This window comes from Mytilus californianus, unplaced genomic scaffold (genome assembly GCF_021869535.1).
Source record: "Mytilus californianus isolate M0D057914Y unplaced genomic scaffold, xbMytCali1.0.p SCAF_2, whole genome shotgun sequence".
Classification (NCBI taxonomy): Eukaryota; Metazoa; Mollusca; class Bivalvia; order Mytilida; family Mytilidae; genus Mytilus; species Mytilus californianus.
In genome coordinates, this window is record NW_026262668.1 from 95938532 (window position 1) to 95958484 (window position 19953).

The 19953-nt window shown below is 31.3% G+C and overlaps 1 protein-coding gene across 2 annotated transcripts; it reads right to left on the reverse strand.

Moving 5' to 3' along the window:
* Window positions 1-2593: 2593 nt before the first annotated feature.
* On the reverse strand, window positions 2594-16762 carry LOC127730453 (histone-lysine N-methyltransferase PRDM9-like). 2 transcript variants are annotated; one of them, XM_052238881.1, is made up of 7 exons: window positions 16644-16762; window positions 11007-11121; window positions 8831-8898; window positions 7581-7775; window positions 6526-6829; window positions 5555-5740; window positions 2594-3093 (listed from the first exon to the last, which is right to left on the reverse strand). In XM_052238881.1, exons 2-7 carry the CDS (start codon window positions 11059-11061, stop codon window positions 2948-2950), a joined length of 954 nt encoding a protein of 317 aa, XP_052094841.1. In that variant the 5' UTR covers window positions 11062-11121; window positions 16644-16762; the 3' UTR covers window positions 2594-2947. The 2 variants fall into 2 exon arrangements, with proteins under 2 accessions (XP_052094841.1, XP_052094842.1); XM_052238882.1 differs by lacking the exon at window positions 16644-16762 and adding an exon at window positions 14422-14507.
* Window positions 16763-19953: the final 3191 nt, after the last annotated feature.

The following is a 19953-nucleotide window of genomic DNA, read 5'->3' on the forward strand; positions in this document are numbered from 1 at the left end:
AATTTATTCTATTAATTTTTGAATTGTTTTGCACTGTTTAGATGGCTGATTATATTAGTCCTCCAATTGTACAAATTATCACAGATTAAGATTTTTGATGAAGAAACATGATCAAGAACCTTATTCATTACATATATATATTTGTTTAATTTGTAAAGGCAGCTATTTAGAGCAAATAGTTTTAATAATCGAGAATGATTTCTGACAGCCATGTTTTTATTAAAATTTTCGAACATGTTAACAGTCAATATATTTTCTTGGGTATTAAAAAAAATGCTGTGTTGAATTTAAAAAAAACGAGTGATTTACAAGGCGGCAATGGTGCCACATATGTTCAAATAAAATCAAGTGAAATCATATTTGGAAGACCATATAAACTGCTAATATAAAAGATGTGTGTTAGCACAAATGATAGCAGCGTTGCTATACAGGATCCCAATTCATTCTATTAGGGAATCTCAGAAACGTTACTGGACCTGCACGAACCGAACATCTACAGGTAGAATACAAAGCTATTTCGAGTGCCCTACTCATGTTTTGATAAAACAAATCCTCTTTATATGCCATGCACCAGGATCACAGGGAATCCCAATTCATAGGTATTTTTCTTACCGTTCCTGATGAAATAAAGAAAAAGAATTTCGGACACACGAAAATAATAGTGCTATTTACTTTTTAAAAATAAGAACAACACTTTATGCCAAAAGAGATAATGCAATTTTGGAATATTGAACTTTCTATTATCATATGTAGGACCAACAACAACAGGATCTTCAACAACAGGCTGCACGTCTACACAATACGTCAAGACATAACGCCGTCCAAAATTTAGAAAGTGGACCTTAAATTTGAACGAGACTATCAAAGATTTGCCATCAATAATATGTTCCCTTTTCAAAATGACTTAACATTAAGATGGAAAAAAAAAATTCTCCAACGAGGTCTATAAATTGCCACATGTCCCTTATTGTGCATTTTCATGTATAGATCAAACATTTAGTTTTTTTCTGCTCACATATTGTTTAATATTATATTCAAGCTATAGTAATATTTTAACTTTTTTATCCTTATCTAACAATATTTGAAGGAACAGCTCTAGTAAGATTAAATAAAATGTATATTGATAATTACTTCCACGATTACTTCCTTGATCGAATACGGAAGGTCAATCTGGCATATTATATTACAATACTTTAAATTAAATGAAAATGGAAGATATCAGTAACACTTTCCCCCATGAAATTCCCTTGCAGATTGTAAATAACTGAAGTTAAAACAGTTTTCCGTGTGACATATTATTGTGCAAACTTGAAGACAGGAAATGACCTTTGTAACATTGTTTAATGTTTTTATGTCCACAACGTGCATGGGAACGGAAATTACAACTTGACAATCTGATTATTCGCTAAGTTTTTTGTTGTTTATGCTTATAACTATTCTTGTAATTTTAGAAACAAACATAACATATTTCATTTCAAAAGAAACGTTCTAGGGTTTTATATTTCTAGATTCAAAGTATCAGTTAAAAATGAAAACAAACAATGTTTTCATATAGGGTAAAATTAAAATGGTTTAATAAGACGCATACACGTCACGTGTGGTTACGTATAAGTTTAACCCCACCACATGCTCATGTGGCCATCCTAAGTCAGGACCTCCGTCATTGGTAGTCTTTTGTTATACATGTGTCATTATTTGAGTTTTAATTGTTTCCTTTACGTAAATTGTTGCCGATGACCAAGGGTATGCTCCATTTGTTTATATCAATAATCCCGTTGATATAATATAGGTTCCAGGTTCTCCATAAGTGATGTACGGCCTGAGTATACGTTCATCCGTTTGGCTGTTAGGAACGTATAAATACGATGCCACGTCCGGTCAAAATTGGGAGTGTAAGTTAAGCTGCAATAAGTAGCAAGAGTGAATACATGTGGCTCTTTGCATTTAAAGAAACCCTGGTACATGTAGCAACCAATTTATTCACCAATCCAACATACCCTCATATTACAATGACAATATAAATTTTCGGCCCTAATCCTGTCGACCCATTCATTGTTAATCGTTATCGTACTGAATATACATGCCCTATACTGTTCCATACACTTGAAATTAAACAAATAACAATTAAACAAACCTTGCCTTGCTTATGTCTATTTTTGAATATGACGATTATAACCAAAATTTGTACATGTTATAAGCAACATGCCTTCTGGCACTATTTGAAAAGAAACTACTAACCCTCCGGGAAACCAGAGTTCACCCACAATTTAATTTAGTTTGTATAGCTTTTACTATATGCATTAAATGATATGAAGGGTAAACATCAGCAAGACAGGAAACCAATATTAAAAAAGATAACAAACGTGGTCCCTGAATTTGACCAGACACATATGCATTTGGCGGGTAATCTATTTTTTAAATTCTTTATTCTCACTCTTTTTCATATCGATCTAAAGACCTCAATCTGAGGGGAAAATCTAGTTCCACCCGGAAAAAATTGCCAGTTATGGGGAGTGGGATGAAGGAATGGCTATAGGACACCGGTTCACCTGTTATAAGTAAAATTATGGAGAGATATAATAAAAAAATCGGGTAAAAATGTTAGTTTTACGTTGCATTACATTATTTCATTATCAAATTCAGAAAATATTTTTTTGTTAGTTTACATTGCATTGCATATCACAATTATTCGTCATGTTAAATCTTCATGGAACTTTATCACTATCTGAACAAATTTATTTCTTCCTAAACTGACCATTGAGATATTTCCAAATTAAATAGGTGACAGGTGAACAACATCTTTGCAATCTTGTATTTCGTTTTATATTACAAAAACAACGTTCAATATGTAACTGCTACGATGTGCATGATTCGTCGTGTTTTTTTTTCAATGTTGCTATAATTGGATATCTATCTTTTTAAATAATCTGCTTCTACTGTGTAGATTCTAGTAAACACACATATCTTCATAAGAACTGTGATGAATTGTACATTTTAAAAATCCATCATCTGTGCATAGACAAAAGTTAACGTTATCCGCTTTGAAAAATTCGTGGTTTGGTTGTATATACCTTCCATCGTGAAAACAGTATCCTAAAAAAAAACGTCAGCTTAATTACTCAAGAGTGCATTTCTTTCTAGCACAAACGATGCAAACGACTAAGCGCGCACATGTTTTGATCATTTGTTTCAAACATACGTTTGCAAAGTTTACATAAACTTTGACAAACTATGCATTCGCTAAAAATGCGTCTGCAGTTCGTCGTTTGTCGTTTGTTAGTACAAACGCTACATTTGTTTCTAACTTCAACCTTTAATATATTAAAATCAATCGGATCTAGGACCAATCCAGTATATCTTATTATAATCCTTCGTAATTCATCCATTTTCTATGTGCATATATTTAGAGTAATTCAGAGCTGGTATAACTCTGTGAATGATACATATTTTTTCTTGTGAAATAAATTTTTCATAATTCATACTTGCATGCTTGTAGTATGAGACTTATGTGTGTATTTTAAGAATAGAAATTCATATCTGGTATGTGTTTTTATTACCAGTATTACAAAGAGGTGTTTCGGTTATGGTCATGTAGACCTAGGCCTATCCTCATCAAGTATCCCCTATATTTTACCTTTCTTGTAATATTTTAGAATGGTTCGAATTTGATTTCACTTATGGGGATACGTCTGTTTACCAACATCACGTGCATGCATTATTGAAACTTCAAAAAAGGGTCAGAAAACACGGATTAAACGATGCATTTGTTTCTTCTTTTGTAGCGTTTAGCAAACGATAACAAACGCCACACAACGTTTACAAAATTTTGAGTAGAAAGAAATGCACTCCAAATTCGGTCGTCCTAATTTTGCAACTATCAGTAATTCCATATGTAAGATGTCAGTTACTACAACTGTAACAGTTAATTTTCCTAACTTGATATAATTTTGGTAGGTTTATTGTCATGTTATTATAAGTACTTTAATTTTTTGGTTCCAGTTGACTGTACCATGGTCTTAGATCAATTCGCAATATCAACAACTTTTTATCCTCACTTTTTTGTAATGAGTAGAAATATATAAAAAGACAATCAACTTCACTTGTTGTCTTACTGGCAATTAGAAATTTGGGGTAAATGATATATTGTGTATAGACGAACTGGCTGACCACAAATTATTAGTCTTTTTGACATGTGCCTTTTGAAACGGAAAAAGGCCATGGATTAGGTCTTTGTGATATTTGAACTACTTATTGTTATAGATAGTTGAAAAGAAAACGCTTCAAATGATTGGAACATAAAAACACTGAAAAAATGGAACCCCTAACAATTTGTCACTACATTAATGTCCGAAACTTATAACAACTGTACGTGATGTTTCTTTTATATTTTCTTTACCAGAAAAATGAAACCTTTATCTTGAAAACAGCCCCCGCTATTGGTTTAGCACAGAACAGAAAAGTTATTGCTGGTCATCTTTGTTGTTTTCCATTTCTACCTATCTATTGTTGACAGATGTCTACCTATCTATTGTTGACAGATGTCTACTTATCTATTGTTGACAGATGTCTACTTATCTATTGTTGACAGATTTCTACCTATTTATTGTTGATAAATTGTAAGATTATAGGACACGAACAAATTATTAACAAATCATCTTTTAGGGACTACAATTCGCCGTTTCAGAATTTAAAGAATTACAGGAAATTTCACTGTTCGTAACCCAAAATCAAAAATAACGTGACGTATTGGTTAAATTTTAAATGTTTAGGACGTTGTGATTGGCTCACAACGTTTTGGTGTACGCTTTTGAAAAGAATCCCCAGAATGATAGCGATTCTGAAACGAGCTATCGGAAGTTATCTGATAATTTTTGTAGAAATGTTCTTCTGCGCTAAATTCTTTATGTGACTGTCCCAAATCAGTATCCTTTAATCCAGTAGTTGTCGTTTGTCGCTGTCTGCCATATTTGTTTTTCGCCCACTGTTTTACGATAAATAGGCCGTTGGTATTCTCTTTTCAATTGTTGCACGTTTTGTCACAGCAAGAAACTTTTATGGCTAGCTATAAGGTATGGATTTTGTGAAGTGCTGAAAACCGTAAGGTGACACTAAATTGTTCACATCTTTGAACTTTGGCCTTAATGGCTAGTTGCCTCATTTGCAATCATGCCACATAAGATTAATTGTATATACACTGTAGGTAGATATCTCGACAATCTAGACGACGGACAGGCCATTTGGGCCAAGTGAGCTAACTAAAAACTGTTTAATACTGTAGTAAACACTTTGAAAATTCTTTTAATATTCGGTGTTGATGTCGTATCTTAGATATTCATAAAGGAGGTATTGGCGTCTTCTCTTCTAAACTGAGAACATTTGGTGTACGTTATATGGCTTTGAGATTAGTCAATCATTGAAATTTGTCAATTGACCTCTTAGTGCCTGTTTTTGGTAAACGATCTATTTTTGTTTTTTAATGTCTAATTAACGTCTCAATAAATAATAGATGTACATGTACCAGTATTACATAAACGCCTACAATTTGGTTACTGACCTGCACATGGTCTGCAGTCAACTATATGTGTACATGGATTCTTCTCACACAACGTGTATCTACAGACGTCAAAAGTTTTTCCCGGCAGACACATCTTTGTGTGTTTCCCTGTAGATCCTGGTGGGTTTCTAAATGGACACATGTTATAAAATTTGAAGCATTTTGAGGTGTGTGGCTGCGGGGGAACTGAAACGAAACAAGAAAACAGACTGAATACATTCGTTAAAATACATAATTTATGCAACACAAAGTGAGAACCAAAATGAAATTTACCTTTTAACAGTTTTAAAGTCAAACCTCTGCGAAAAAAAAAATGAAAACACACAGTGTCTTTATTGGGATTCGTAAACTGAAAAGCGGTCTATATAAAAAAAACAACAAAAAAAACCAAAAAAAAAAAAAACCAGATTTGTCGGAAAGGCACGAATACAAATCAATATTTTCAGTTATAACTAAAAAAGTCCGGTCAAACGTTTGATTTCAGAAGAACGGGAGGATGGAATTACGGACATGGGTAACACTTAGTATATATGTCAGAAAAACTAAATAATCGGTGTACACTAATAAATGACAGATAGCCATACCATTAAATGAGTTATCCGGATTAAATTTTTGAACTGGTTGTCAATAGATGTCGCCGCCTCGTTCTGTTGTTGGTCAAGTTGCGTAATTTTGGATTCTTATTTAGACTTTTGGTCGCCTAAATCGGTAAATCGAATGTACCAATATGTTATCAAATTTTATTGATTCAAAGTTTTCTGTGTGAAGTGGGTGAATTCTACCTAGTGCAACAAGTAATTCTCAGAGTCTAATTTCGCCAATATTTGCTCTATTAAATTCCAACTTCACAGAAAAATGTTCCACACAGTGATCATTCAACATAACATGACATTGACAAAAGTAAAAACGGACGTTGCTATACAATGACTTTGATATTCAGTAGTTTACCCAAACAATTCATAAATGCCAACCTTTTGCAATTGTCGATACAAAGACTTGTCTTATATCAGGCTCATTAAATCGTCTTTGATAATCTTCCTCTGTTCTGTATAGTCCTAAGTGTTCACCATAACTATCCCCATACCATACAAGTAGCTCCGTTCCAGGTCTGATACATTCATAAGTCACATAATAAATCTCATAATTGTACTGGAGAAGGTAAAGATTTTCGTCCTCCACTGTATTGGCACAGTTAACATATCTTATCCAGCTGGAGTGAGTTTTAGGAGAAGCATCAACATAGTGTTTTACCCGTTCTCCAGACTCGTATTTTACCTAATAGTGTGTTTGATAGTATAAGTATGAGTTAGATAATTCCATGATAATGTTGTGTAGATGAAGTAAAGCTCGCCAGTTATGTCCCAGTTATACAGTATTTTGTTCATGAATTATAGAAATTTTATTAAAGATACAGTTACTATTATAGACATATTTTTTCAAAACTTTTATAACTATTCAGATTTTTATATTGTTTTGATGATTTATGCAATTTTTAAAGTCTTCGTATTTGTTACATGTATAATATATACCCACTGTCAGGCTAAATATGACATACTGCATGGTTATCTTTTTATATTTTCATGCAATTGTTGATGAATATCAGAGGTTATCGTTTAAAAAAGTAAGAAAATAGTTTATTGTATTGTAAGTTACAGCTCAGGACCGTCTTGATCAAACTGTATGGTGCTTTGTTTTATCTTATCTTTAAAGGCATTTAAAAGTGCTGTCCTTTGGATTTTTTTTATAGCTCATGAGATTGTCATGTACTGTGCATTCGCTCGATAAATCTCCCTTGTAACGAAACAGTGAAAGTAAAGCATGAAATTAAAACTGAAGTCTTTTCCTATGTTTTAATAAGCATAATATAATAGATCATATTAGTATTGAAAGACATACGCAATTGGTGTTTTCTAATCTTCTGTTTGAAAATGATTAAATTTCAACTTAATAACCTAAGCTAATAATATTAGATCAGTGATTTTTTTCCAATTCAAGTTAATTATTCTACTTTCGTCTCGTCACTTACGCTCCAAGTGTAAGCCCAACTTATATCAGGAATCTGTGTTTTGTATAAAACACCATCGTATGGACCTAATCTTGTGTCTTTTGGAATAGTTGTCTCTGCGAATACACCTAGACCAGAATTATATATTGTTGATTGTCTTATAGAGAATCCTGGTGGCATTGTGGCAAAAACATGGTCATCATTATTAATGTCTGTCTGAAAAACAACTGTATGATATAGTTTGTATAAAGAAAAAAAAATGTATATCGTTGAAAATAACAAATGTTTTATGTTATTGATAAAGTATATTATTAAGTAAGTTTCAATAATATGAGAATAAGAAGATATAGCATAAATGCCAATAAGACTATTTTACATAAAAGACCGAAGGACAAAGATGTGAATAATAAAAGGTCACCGTACGGATTTCAACAATGCATAAAACCCATAGGCGTAAAAACATGCTTTAACAGGCAACAGGATGACAAAGTGTGAAACAATTCAAAAGAGAAATAAACGGCATAATTATACTATACAAAAACAAAAAGCAGCAATTATATACAGCGAATAAAACAACCACTGAAATAGACGCTCCCGACAGGCACAATAAGAATGTTGCGGGTTAAATAAGTTTGTGAAGACTCAACCCTCCCCTAAGCTCGTACAGTGGTGTTACAATACAACATAAGAACAAATTGTAAAAATCAGTTGAAAAGGGCTTGATTTACACCTACAACAGATTTGATGTAAGGACATCGACACCATGACATTGTACGATGCAAAAATATCAGCATCGACAGAATGTAGGCCTATTGTTAATTAGAAATGTTAACCATATATAAGTTTTAGTCGTAATTTTATATTAAAAGTGGTAAACAAGACTTTTAAGCAAATAAAAAAAAAAGAAAAAACGATAAAAAAGAACTATGTAATTAACGGTCACGATCTTGTTAAAATGTTTTGTGTGTAATGGACTTACATTGGACTGTTTTATTATCGTATATAAAAATACTGTAGGTTGTAGTGTGTGTGATATCCAATGTTCAATTCCAACAAGTAACGCTTTCTTACATTTCTAAGGTTCAAATGATATTAATTATCTGTATTATATCATCATTGTCGTCGTCGTCGTCGTCGTCATTATCATTAACAATAAATTATATATACTATAATGTAAAGATGAAACATGCATTTTGAATACAATTTGTACAAAATGTAGCCCATTTTTGCATTTGATTTGCATTACACTTTAAACATGGATCTGTACATGCCTCGACATTTTTAATAACATACAATCCGTTTTCCTCTGGCAAGTCAGGGTTTTCACAATCATAAGATACTGAAAAAAATATAAGAAAACAATTTATATTTTCCAATACGATTATATCAAACAGCTATCACATATAAGTACACTAATGTCACCAATTAACTAGATATCTATTAGATTTCATATATACAAAAACCTTGTTAAGAAGTTTGGTTGTACCTGTAAAATTCTTATTAATATCAGGATATCACACCCTATGTTTTGTAGGGCCCTTAAACTTAGAAACGTTCACTGTAAACTCATTGATATATTTTAATTTCCATAATATACTTTCGAAGATCTTTTGTGGCACTCCGTTGAAATCGCAAATCATGATGATTGGTTTTGTATTGAAATATGTAATTTAAAATATACAAAATAAACATTTACTGCTTTGGATTTCATAATTACGACCATTTTCATATAATTACGTTATATAGATACAATGGATAAGCGTGGATTCTTGAAAAAGAAACCATGAGCCCGGAGGGCGAATGGTTTGTTTTTCATGACTCTACGCTTATCCTATGTATCTATAACTTAAACTATTGTGTTAATTTCTTTTCAAAATTAAAGCCTTTTCTTAATTAGAAGGTATTATAAGTGAGTTTAAATAACCATGTTATCGTGTCCAACGATGCATTGATAAATCTCAGATCACAATTAGTTGGTTAACAAAATACAAATATAACACTTCTACCTTTAAAGAATTTATATTACCAGGCATATGAATATTATCTGTTTATACAAATGATAAGACATATTCGAAATTATTTCTAATAAAATTGAAAATGGAAATGGGGAACGTGTCAAAGAGACAACAACCCGACCAAAAAGCATATATAAAGTATATATAATACGTATGTTATCGAAATTTTTCTAGCACTCTAGGCACATCACGATTTTCTCGCATAGGAATTTGCGAACAAACCTTTGTAAAATTATGTAGTAAAACAGATGAAATCATATTATATTTATAAAACAAAAATTGACAAATAGAATGTAATCATTTTTGTTTCAAACATGTGAAATAGCCAATAATAATAAAAAAAAACCGGTAAAACTCGCTATTATTACAAAAATATCCACTATAACATGCAAATTTAGAAAAAAAAACAGGATAACTTAAGAATTGGAACAACAGAGAGAATACAGGGATTCGAATTAAACCGACAAATCCCTATCTTTAACTCATTGATTTTAACCATGCTAACCTCGCGGCTACCAACTCATACTATACGACTGCCTATTTTGTCTATCTAAAGGTACAAGCCCTGTGTGTCCGATGAACCGATGTATATCAGATGTTCATTTAAATATATAAAATAGACATCTATAGTGTAACCCATTGGTAGCCGAGAGGTTTCGTCGATGTGTTGATGTAAAGTCACACATAACAGATTTCAAGGAAGGGTTCGATTCCCAGTGAAGGCATATAAAAATTACAAAAATTAAAGGTAAGTTTTTAAATTAATTCCATAAGTGAACAGAAATTAGTAAATTAACCAATTCAAACTAAATGAAATTAGGCACACAAAGGAAACAATTGAATATAATTTGGTGATTCAATTTCAGCGGCAGATTTAGGAAGCGTTGATTCTAGAAAAAGAATCCACGGTAAATGAATAGGCTGACGTCACCACAATGGTTTAAATTTTATTATACAGTATGTTTAAATATTATGAAAAGTTTGGATTTGCAAACATGTTGTTTATTTTATGAATGGATGGCTATTTAACACCAAGTGGAAAATTAAATGCAAATTCAGGTCGAGAAGATGATGATGTAATATGAATGCAAATCCTACTTTGTACTAGACCGACAATCTGAGCCGGATTTTATTATGTGCTAGTACACAAGGTAATAGTCCGATGTCAGACATGTCACCCTACCCGAACACATTATTCTAATTCCGAGCCGACCAGTCTTTGATCTTACTCCTAAATGCCGCGTGCTTAAGCAAATACCAATGTTAAGCCTCCCTCATACTAGGCGAGCACGCTAACACGAAACCGCCGAGGCGTACCTTACGTAATTTGGTTTTCATTTACTTAAAAGATGTCTCATCAATTCTAAGTCAATGGTGCTAAGCGTTAGGACTTTTATTACAAACCAATTTAAAGACAAAAATGATACCATACCTATATAAAGTAGGCGACACTCAATTATGAGCATCAACAATGCTAAAGATGACATTCTGCTGCTTAATATGTACTACGTTCTCAATCAGCATTATTCTAATACATTATATACAAACTGAAAATGTAAACCATATGTTAAGTTTTATTCATAATTACATTGTAAAAGTGCTAAAATAGCCTTGTAAGTAAGGAAAAGAAAAAAAAGAAGGGATGATTACAATAACTCCCTAATCAACGGTCAGAATTTTATTAAATATTATAGTGTTATTAACTGGCTGTTTCTGTATCGGCCCTGTTCAAGGTTAGCTGTATTGGACCCGAGACTCGAAGAGTCGAGGGCCAATACAGCTGATCGAGAATCTATAACAGGGCCAATACAGAAACAGCCAGTTCATAACACTTTTATTAAATGATTTTAATTCTTTTAATTGGAATAAACTTAGAAACTTACCGTGAAGAAGATACAGAATTTCACATCTGAACTAGTCTTTTGACTTTTCGCATTCACGTCCATGGATTTTTTGTCAACATTGTCAGATGTAATTTCTGAATTCTCGTCCAAGTACTTAATATTATGCTATTACAATTCATTTTGTCCGAAAAGCAATATCAAGTCTTGATTTATATCGACAGGGCAACGTCATTAGTATTGCACATGCTGATTTATCCGTATTAGGGCTGATTTGCTCATATCATTTAATAATGTGAATTTCAGAAGTAATGGACTAACATTGGATGTAATGGATTTACATAGAAATGCAGTAACAGAGTATTTTTTAAAATCAATTCAATTACAGGTTTGTATGATATCCAAATGTCCAATTATACAATGTAACCTGGTCTTCAAAATCTATAATTTAAAACACATTCAGTTAATGTTTATATACATATAACATAAAGATAATAAGATTTGGTATGATGTCTAATGAGTCGAATTTTCAACAGACTGGAAGACAAGAATGTAAACAACTACAGGGCATGCACTGTATGGCCTTCAACAGTGAGCAAAACCCAATCGTAAAGTAATCTATAAAATCCCGGAATAACATGATGTGAAACAATTCAAAAGATAAAGCTAATGGCCCGGTTCTGACTATTTCACAGCTCCTTTCAGTTTATACATCTAGTAGTTCTTTAGACTTCTGTTAACGTTTTTAGTAAAACTTTTAAAAACGCTAAATGGTATATTCATCTTCTCTCAGATTTCAATTCACGATCAAATCTTGGTGAACTTCTACGTCATTTGGACTTAAGTGGAAAGTTGTCATAATTGTCATCTTAACTTATATGTTTCAATTGATATTATATGTATCGAGCGGGGTTTCATGTCAGGGCGTATCCAGTTAAAATTAAGTAGTGGAAAAGTGTATTACTTAGTCTAGTAATATATATATATATGTTAGCGGCAATAAGTGAAATTAGACATTAAACTTAAATCCTAGGCAATAAGCTAACGCCTAGGCAGTAAGTTTATTGCCTAACTAATGTTAGGCATTACTCTTAAATCCTAGGATTTAAGCTTAAATCCTGAAAATTATGTCCAGGCATTAATGTTAATGCCTAAAATGAAATTGAGAGTAAATAAAAAGAAATTTATTCAAAGTTAAAATACATTTTGTACATAATAAAATAATAAGAACTGAAATTTGAATATCAATTACATGAACTAAAATCATAAGTAAAATATTGATTTTAAAACTCATTGAGTAAACCTCTTAAAATGTATATAAACTTGTTGGGTAGTTGTCTCATTGGCAATCGTACATCTCCTTATTTTTATATTGATAGAGAATTGTATTGAAATTTATTTGTAACCAATTGGTGTGGAGCTATGGCACATACTATTTCACAGTTTTAATTTTTTTTATCATTTGTACCTGGCGATCGTCCAATACCTTTGTGTACAGCAGAATTTTTTCGAATATAGTCGAATTTGATTCCAATTGACCACTGTTAATTCGTTGTTTCTCATCAATGCAGTAAGCATGTCATGAATATTTCGGTTTGACCACTCAATACTACCCTGTGATTTGAGATGTATTGGCTTCCCATGAACAATAGCTAGTTCTGGCCACATTAGTATTAATTCAGCTATAACAGCAGCAAATTCACGACCTTTGTGACTTTGCTGTTTAAATGGCACACCAAATCCTGTTACACCATAAGAAAATATAGTTTCTATCTCACTTTGATAGGAAATCGATTAAATGAACTTGTCCTCTTCTGCAGGTTTTACTACTTCCCTCTTCCCTATGCACATTTTATCATGTTACAAAATGGAAGAAATAGTACAACGGAGTCATGGGAAATACTTGCAAGGCCATTATTAAGTTGTTTAATTGTATGGTCTATAATAATAGGCCGCATTGACATATTTCTTTATGTTTTTTTTCTCCCCAAAATACCATACAGTTCCTCTTGAAAAACATAAACTTTGAAATTTCCCTCATCATTCTCTTTTACTTTAGTTACCAGTCTTTAAAACCTTCAATGGTAAAGAATTGTCAAATGTTTATTGTACTTTTGCCTTGTGTTTGTGATCTTTATTTTCCCCGATTTAAATTTATATTCCCGCAAAGATTTAAGAAAATTGTTTCTTTAATGATAATAATTCTGTTTAAGAAATGAAAAGACAAGATAGGTATTTAAGAAAATTTATATATCCAATAAAACAAATGGAAAAATAATGTCAGTGGCAAAATTTCATATCTTCAGTTGTCTATTTTTGACCAATCCGGATCGACCATTGAAAAGCAATACCACAAAGAAATAAGAGTAAGTTCTGTTTTGAATACGAAAAAATACTAAAAGATGATGATCTTTTAAAACATTTTATATTAATTTTTGGAATATAATTTTTAAAATATTATTCATCAAGAATATTTCACCGAATAAACATGTATTTGGAAGATAAACAAAAATCCCAAAATTTACTTATTGCCTGAAATGATGTTTGGCAATAGGTTGAATAATCAACATCAGATTTCAGGAAATAAGCTTAATGCCTGGAAATTTCAGGCAATAACTTAATGCCTAGGCGTTAGCTTATTGCCTAGGATTTAAGCCTAATGCCTAATTTCACTTATTGCCGATAACATATATATATATACTTATTACGAAATAAAATCACAAAAGATACCAAAATTTTCTCATTCTATGTTGTTCTTATATACGTTATTTCTGTAATAATTATATCATGATAATATTCTGTATAAATTGTTCCTAACTGCACCTTTACCATCAGATGTTTATCGGTCATTACAAAAATATTGTATTTCTCTGTCCTTTAGCAAGTCAATATGTAATTTGTGTTTCTAATTTGCGACAAGATACAAAAAGTATCAGCGTATATATGTCATTTAAGTAGTGTCTATATTCAAAGCATGTTTTATGTACAGTGTATCCGACTTCTTACCTTTTTGATATTTTTATCTCTCAACTCCCCAAATTTCTTTATTGTTTACATTTGTACTAAATTTGATGATACCGAATTGTGTGTCTAAAAGGGAGAAGAACACATATTCTATGTAAATAATTATCTTGACAACAGTTGCATTTGTTTGTAAATTTTAAGATAAATAGAATTACATAAAATAGAAATATGTGTAGCGTTTGTAGGTGAATCATATTCATTGTGTCTTCTTATTAGACTTTGAGATTAAAATTGCTGATGTATAATAACATTAATTATATTATTAAAATGCATTACAGGGATATTAATGAAGAAGTTTATAAATATGTTCATAAAATTCGGTGATTGGTTTTGTTTATCATAATAGAGTTTAAATTACAGTTGTGAAAAATTGTGTTAATAAATTCAATACAAACAAAACTGATGTAATACAGAAATTGTCGTTCTAAGCCAAATAAAGAGAAGAAAAGAAAGACCAATTAATTGTAAAGGCAAAGTAAATCAAACAGTTAGATAACAATTAAATCATAGAGTTAAAAAAAAAAATGAACTACAAAACAAAACAAAAATAAAATGAAATGTCATGGATAGATTAGCTTATTTATAACCCCAATCGTAAAGATCATAATTATACTTGTGAATTATTCAACGTTTGTTTTTTATTTCTTTGTTTGTTTGGATGTTTTAATGTTTTTGGCCTCGAGAATCACTGAAGAGATTATAAATTGTCGAAATGCGCATTGTTAAGGTGCAGTAAAATTGGTACCGTTATATTGTTTAAACTCGAGTCAATAAATTTAAACGATGAGACCTGTTTTGTGTGTTAGGTAGGCTTGTCTAACTTTCAGAAAATATTGACTTGTTCCAAAGCCAGCATGCATGGTGTTAGTTTGGTATCCAAACTTTTGAATTTTTTAACATTGAAGTAGTTTGGGTTATCTGGTTAAAAGAGAGTAATTAAAGGTGACTAGCACCAACTAGTTTTTACATCCAAGATAAGAGGTAGAAGTAAATTTATTTTCTGCTGCCCTGTTAATTAGAAAATAAAATTGAAATAGTGAGAAATGAGTGTTGGCTTTTTGTGTAGAAATAGCGAGAAATTTGGAGGAAACTCTCTGTGATAAGCGCAACATTTTCTGTGCAAAATTAAACAAAGGGTGCTCTTCATTCATACTATTTCGAATATTCCGGAGCCATAGAGTACCCTTTAAAATGCCTTTTTCTATCAAAAAAGCTGCGGCACCATATGTGTTTTGCAGTTTTATTCACATCCAAAGATGTTGAAAATTCATAATTTGGCAATTTTTTTCAACAGATCTTTTATAGTGAAAACGCAGAACCCCAAACGACTATCATTGCCACCTATGTAAATGATTACTTCATTTTAACCATCTGGGGAACAGTTTAGACAAGAAAGTGACGTCGGATTGACCTTCTCTTCATTTTTAATTGTGTAAATACTTCTGTTACATCATGTATACAGGTGGTCAGTAAGAATATGACTACACACATTGTCTGGAAACATCACAACTGTACACCATAATGACCTAAATGAGACCAGATTGATAAAAAAAAACAACCAACAACTTCAAACAACAACTTAACGTTCTTCATTTAAAATCAGTTTGTTCTAAGATCAGCAAAATTGAGCCAATGATAAACACAATACAGCAATTCAACATGGCATTATTTCTAAATATATCAATAAGATTTATGCACATCGAAAAGAAACGGAAGATACATAAAAGAGAATCAAAACTCATAAATCGAAGTGAGACCGAGGAAATTATGGCCAATTAAAAACGAAAAAACATCAAACAGACAAATAACAGTCTTCAAAAGACTGCATAAAAAGCTAACGACTGAGCAACACAAAACCCACAAAACACCGAGGATGATCTGAGGGGCTGTGGAAGGGTATGTTGCTACGCATCTGCTCCTTATGTTTTTCTGCATATTACTCTTATGATACTCGATAATGCTTGGTTTCAGTGAAGTCTCATATTTCAACGAATATTTACAGTAGGGATAGATATATTATCAACTGTTCATTATAGTCACTCGATTCTATCTAAAATATTGGGCTTAGGCAAGCAAGTCCAAAAAGCCTAAAGTATATTACAAAATAAATTGAATATTTGTCTATACGTGTAATGTAAGAAGTGTCTTAATTCAAAGCCATCAATATTTACAGTTAATTGATAACAACGTATTCTATTTCTTACCTTTTCCATGTTTATGCACTCAACTCCCAAGATACCTTTATTGTTTATATTCTTCTATACATGATCATACACAATTTCATGTAATAAAGGGAAAAGACCATCTATTATGTGTAAATAAATATCGTGTCAACAGTACCATTTGTTTGTAAATATAACTATCATTTAAAATATGTCTAGCGTTTGTATGGTGAATCTGGTTCATTGTGTCTTATTTTGAGACGTACTGAGGAAAGGACTTTGAGATTAAAATTGCTGATTTATTTACATTTAAAAAAAATTATTTATAATGCATGGAAAGAGTTGTAAAGAAGTTTATAAATATGTTGATAAATCTAGCTAAGTGATTGTTGTATTTTTTTAATATACAGAAATTAAATAACAATTGCAGTACATTGTGGTATTATATTCAATATAAATAACTATGATATAATACAGAAATTGTCGTACTCAGTCAAACATAAAGAAGAAAAGAACGACAAAATTAATTTGCGAAGGCAAAATAAATCAAACAGAATGATAACAATTGATTCAAAGAGTTTAAATACAATAAACTACAAAACAAAATAACAACTGATAGAGAGAAATCAAAATCTATTTAAACCCAAATAGTAAGATCATATGTCGAACTAAGAGTTTGAAATTCAGATCAATAATTCTAAACGAGGGGACCTGCTTAGTGAAAACTTCTCCAACTATCAGATAAACTTAAATCAGTGTGACTCATTAAAATAAATTTAGTTCGGACTAGCTAGGAAACCATTTGTGAAAGAAAATAATGCCCGATTGTACCTGTCGTCATCTGTTCGAATATGATCAGTAAGAAAAAAAAATTATAACCAAAACTAACAACATCTACAAACATACACAGAACACTAATGACCTAAATGTAACAAGATTGATAAAAACAACCAATAATTCAAACAACAACACAACATAAGTTCTTAAACTAAAACAAAATTGTTCTCAGACGGGCAAAATTGAACCCATGATAAACAGAATAAAGCAGTTGAACTTGACAATGATAAACCTCATGTACCAATTAGGTTCATCCACTGCAGCGTACTCTGACTATGTATTCAATGTATGCCTATTTACGGTGACGCCTCATGTTTCAACGAACTTAATATTTTCATAAGTAAGCACTTTTACAATAGGGACAGAGAAATCATCAACTGCCCATATTAGTCACTCAATGTGATTTGTTGTTAAAGTATGATTCTATACACCCAGCTCTTTGTGATAATATACTGAGTGCCAATATAAACGCAATTCCTACAAGTATTTTCAAAAGGAAGTTAAACAAAATGATTATCGCTCTTATATTTTGAAGACTGCTTAAGATATTGCTTCAACACATTTCCAGCAATTCCCAGAGCTTTTTGATTTTTAGATTATAATAATGTTTACAACTTCTACGTTTTTTAACAAAAATAAAACACGAAATTTACATTTTCAATCACGGCTTTCCAACATAATGAACCACCTATAGCAAAATATTACCAAAATGTAGTGCAGATTAACAATATTCCTTTGATTTTAGTCCAGAAAGATGACATTTGGATGAAAATTTGTTAGTGATGATTTTGGTCGCTATTGGACTAATCTCAAGTTTTTGAACTAAAAAATGTCTATGTAGGACCATATTATTAAAGAAAATGTAGCCAAATGTTTGTGAATTGGATTAAAAAAAAACATCTTTGTAATGCTATTCAAAAAGGGTCCATGGACTATAAATATGATGTGTTGATTGATAGCGTTTGTATGGTGAAACTGGTTCATTGTGTCTTATTGTGATACGTACTGAGGAAAGGACTTTGAGATTAAAATTGTTGATTTATTTACATTCAAATATTTATAATGCATGGAAAGAGTTTTAAAGAAGTTTATATATATATGTTGATAAAACTAGCTAAGTGATTGTTGTATTTTTTAATATTCAGAAATTAGATAACAATTTAAGTACATTGTGGTATTATATTCAATATAAATAAATATGATATAATACAGAAATTGTCGTACTCAGTCAAACATAAAGAAGAAAAGAACGACAAAATTAATTTTCGAAGGCAAAATAAATCAAACAGAATGATAACAATTGATTCAAAGAGTTTAAATACAATAAACTACAAAACAAAATAACAACTGATAGAGAGAAATCAAAATCTATTTAAACCCATTTAGTAAGATCATATGTCGAACTAAGAGTTTGAAATTCAGATCAATAATTCTAAACGAGGGGACCTGCTTAGTGAAAAATTCTCCAACTATCAGATAACCTTAATCAGTGTGACTCATTATAATAAATTTAGTTTGGATTAGCTAGGGAACCATTTGAGAAAGAAATTAATGCCGCATTGTACCTGTCGTCATCTGTTCGAATATGGTCAGTACAAACAACACAGCACCATGATGACCTAAATGTAACAAGATTGATAATTTCAAACAACAAACAACACAACATAAGTTCTTGAACGAAAACAAAATTGTTCTCAGATGAACAAAATCGAGCCCATGTTAAATAGAATAAAGCAGTGGAACTGGACAATATTAAACCTAATATACCAATAAGGTTTATCCACTGCAGCTTACTCTGACTATATATTCGATGTATGCCTATTTAAGGTGACGCCTCATATTTCAACGAACGCAATATTTTCATAAGTAAGCACTTTTACAATAGGGACACAGAAATCATCAACTGCCCATATTAGTCACTCAATGTATCTCAAATATAAAGATTTGTTGTTAAAGTATGATTCCACACACCCAGCTCTTTGTGATAATATAATGAGTGCCAATATAAACGCAATTCCTACAAGTATTTTCAAAAGGAAGTTAAAAAAAAATGATCACCGTTCTTGTATTTTGAAGACTGCTTTAGATATGCCTACAATATATTTCCAGTAATTCTCAGAGCTTTTTGATTTTTAGATTATAATAACATTTACAACCTCTACGTTTTTTAAAGACCAACATCGGGCGATATAAGAGTGTAAGTCAGTACATTTGTAACATCTTAGATTTTTAATATATAGATGTCTAGAACTGATAGCAGGAATTTGTAAAGAACATTTTGCCCAAATTTCAAACAAAAGTAATCTTCATCAAACTCTATCAACCATCGTAAATACACAAAATAATAAAAGGTTGAATTTGTCTCCGTTTAGCAAGTTTGTTCCATTCCTATCTGGACTTTACATGGATGGCATTGAATAAATCAAATATAAAAAACTGCGCGATTCAGAAGACAACACATATAAACATACTTTTAGTTACACATTGTGCTAGTAACCTAATACGATATATACAG

Excerpts from the sequence above, each read along its gene's own strand:
- LOC127730453 (XM_052238881.1), bottom strand. The coding sequence starts at position 11,061 with ATGTCATCTTTAGCATTGTTGATGCTCATAATTGAGTGTCGCCTACTT. Across the intron at positions 8,899-11,006 it reads GTGTCGCCTACTTTATATAG|TATCTTATGATTGTGAAAAC; the intron begins GTATGGTATCAT and ends TATTTTTTTCAG. Across the intron at positions 3,094-5,554 it reads TGACTGCAGACCATGTGCAG|GATACTGTTTTCACGATGGA; the intron begins GTCAGTAACCAA and ends GTTTTTTTTTAG.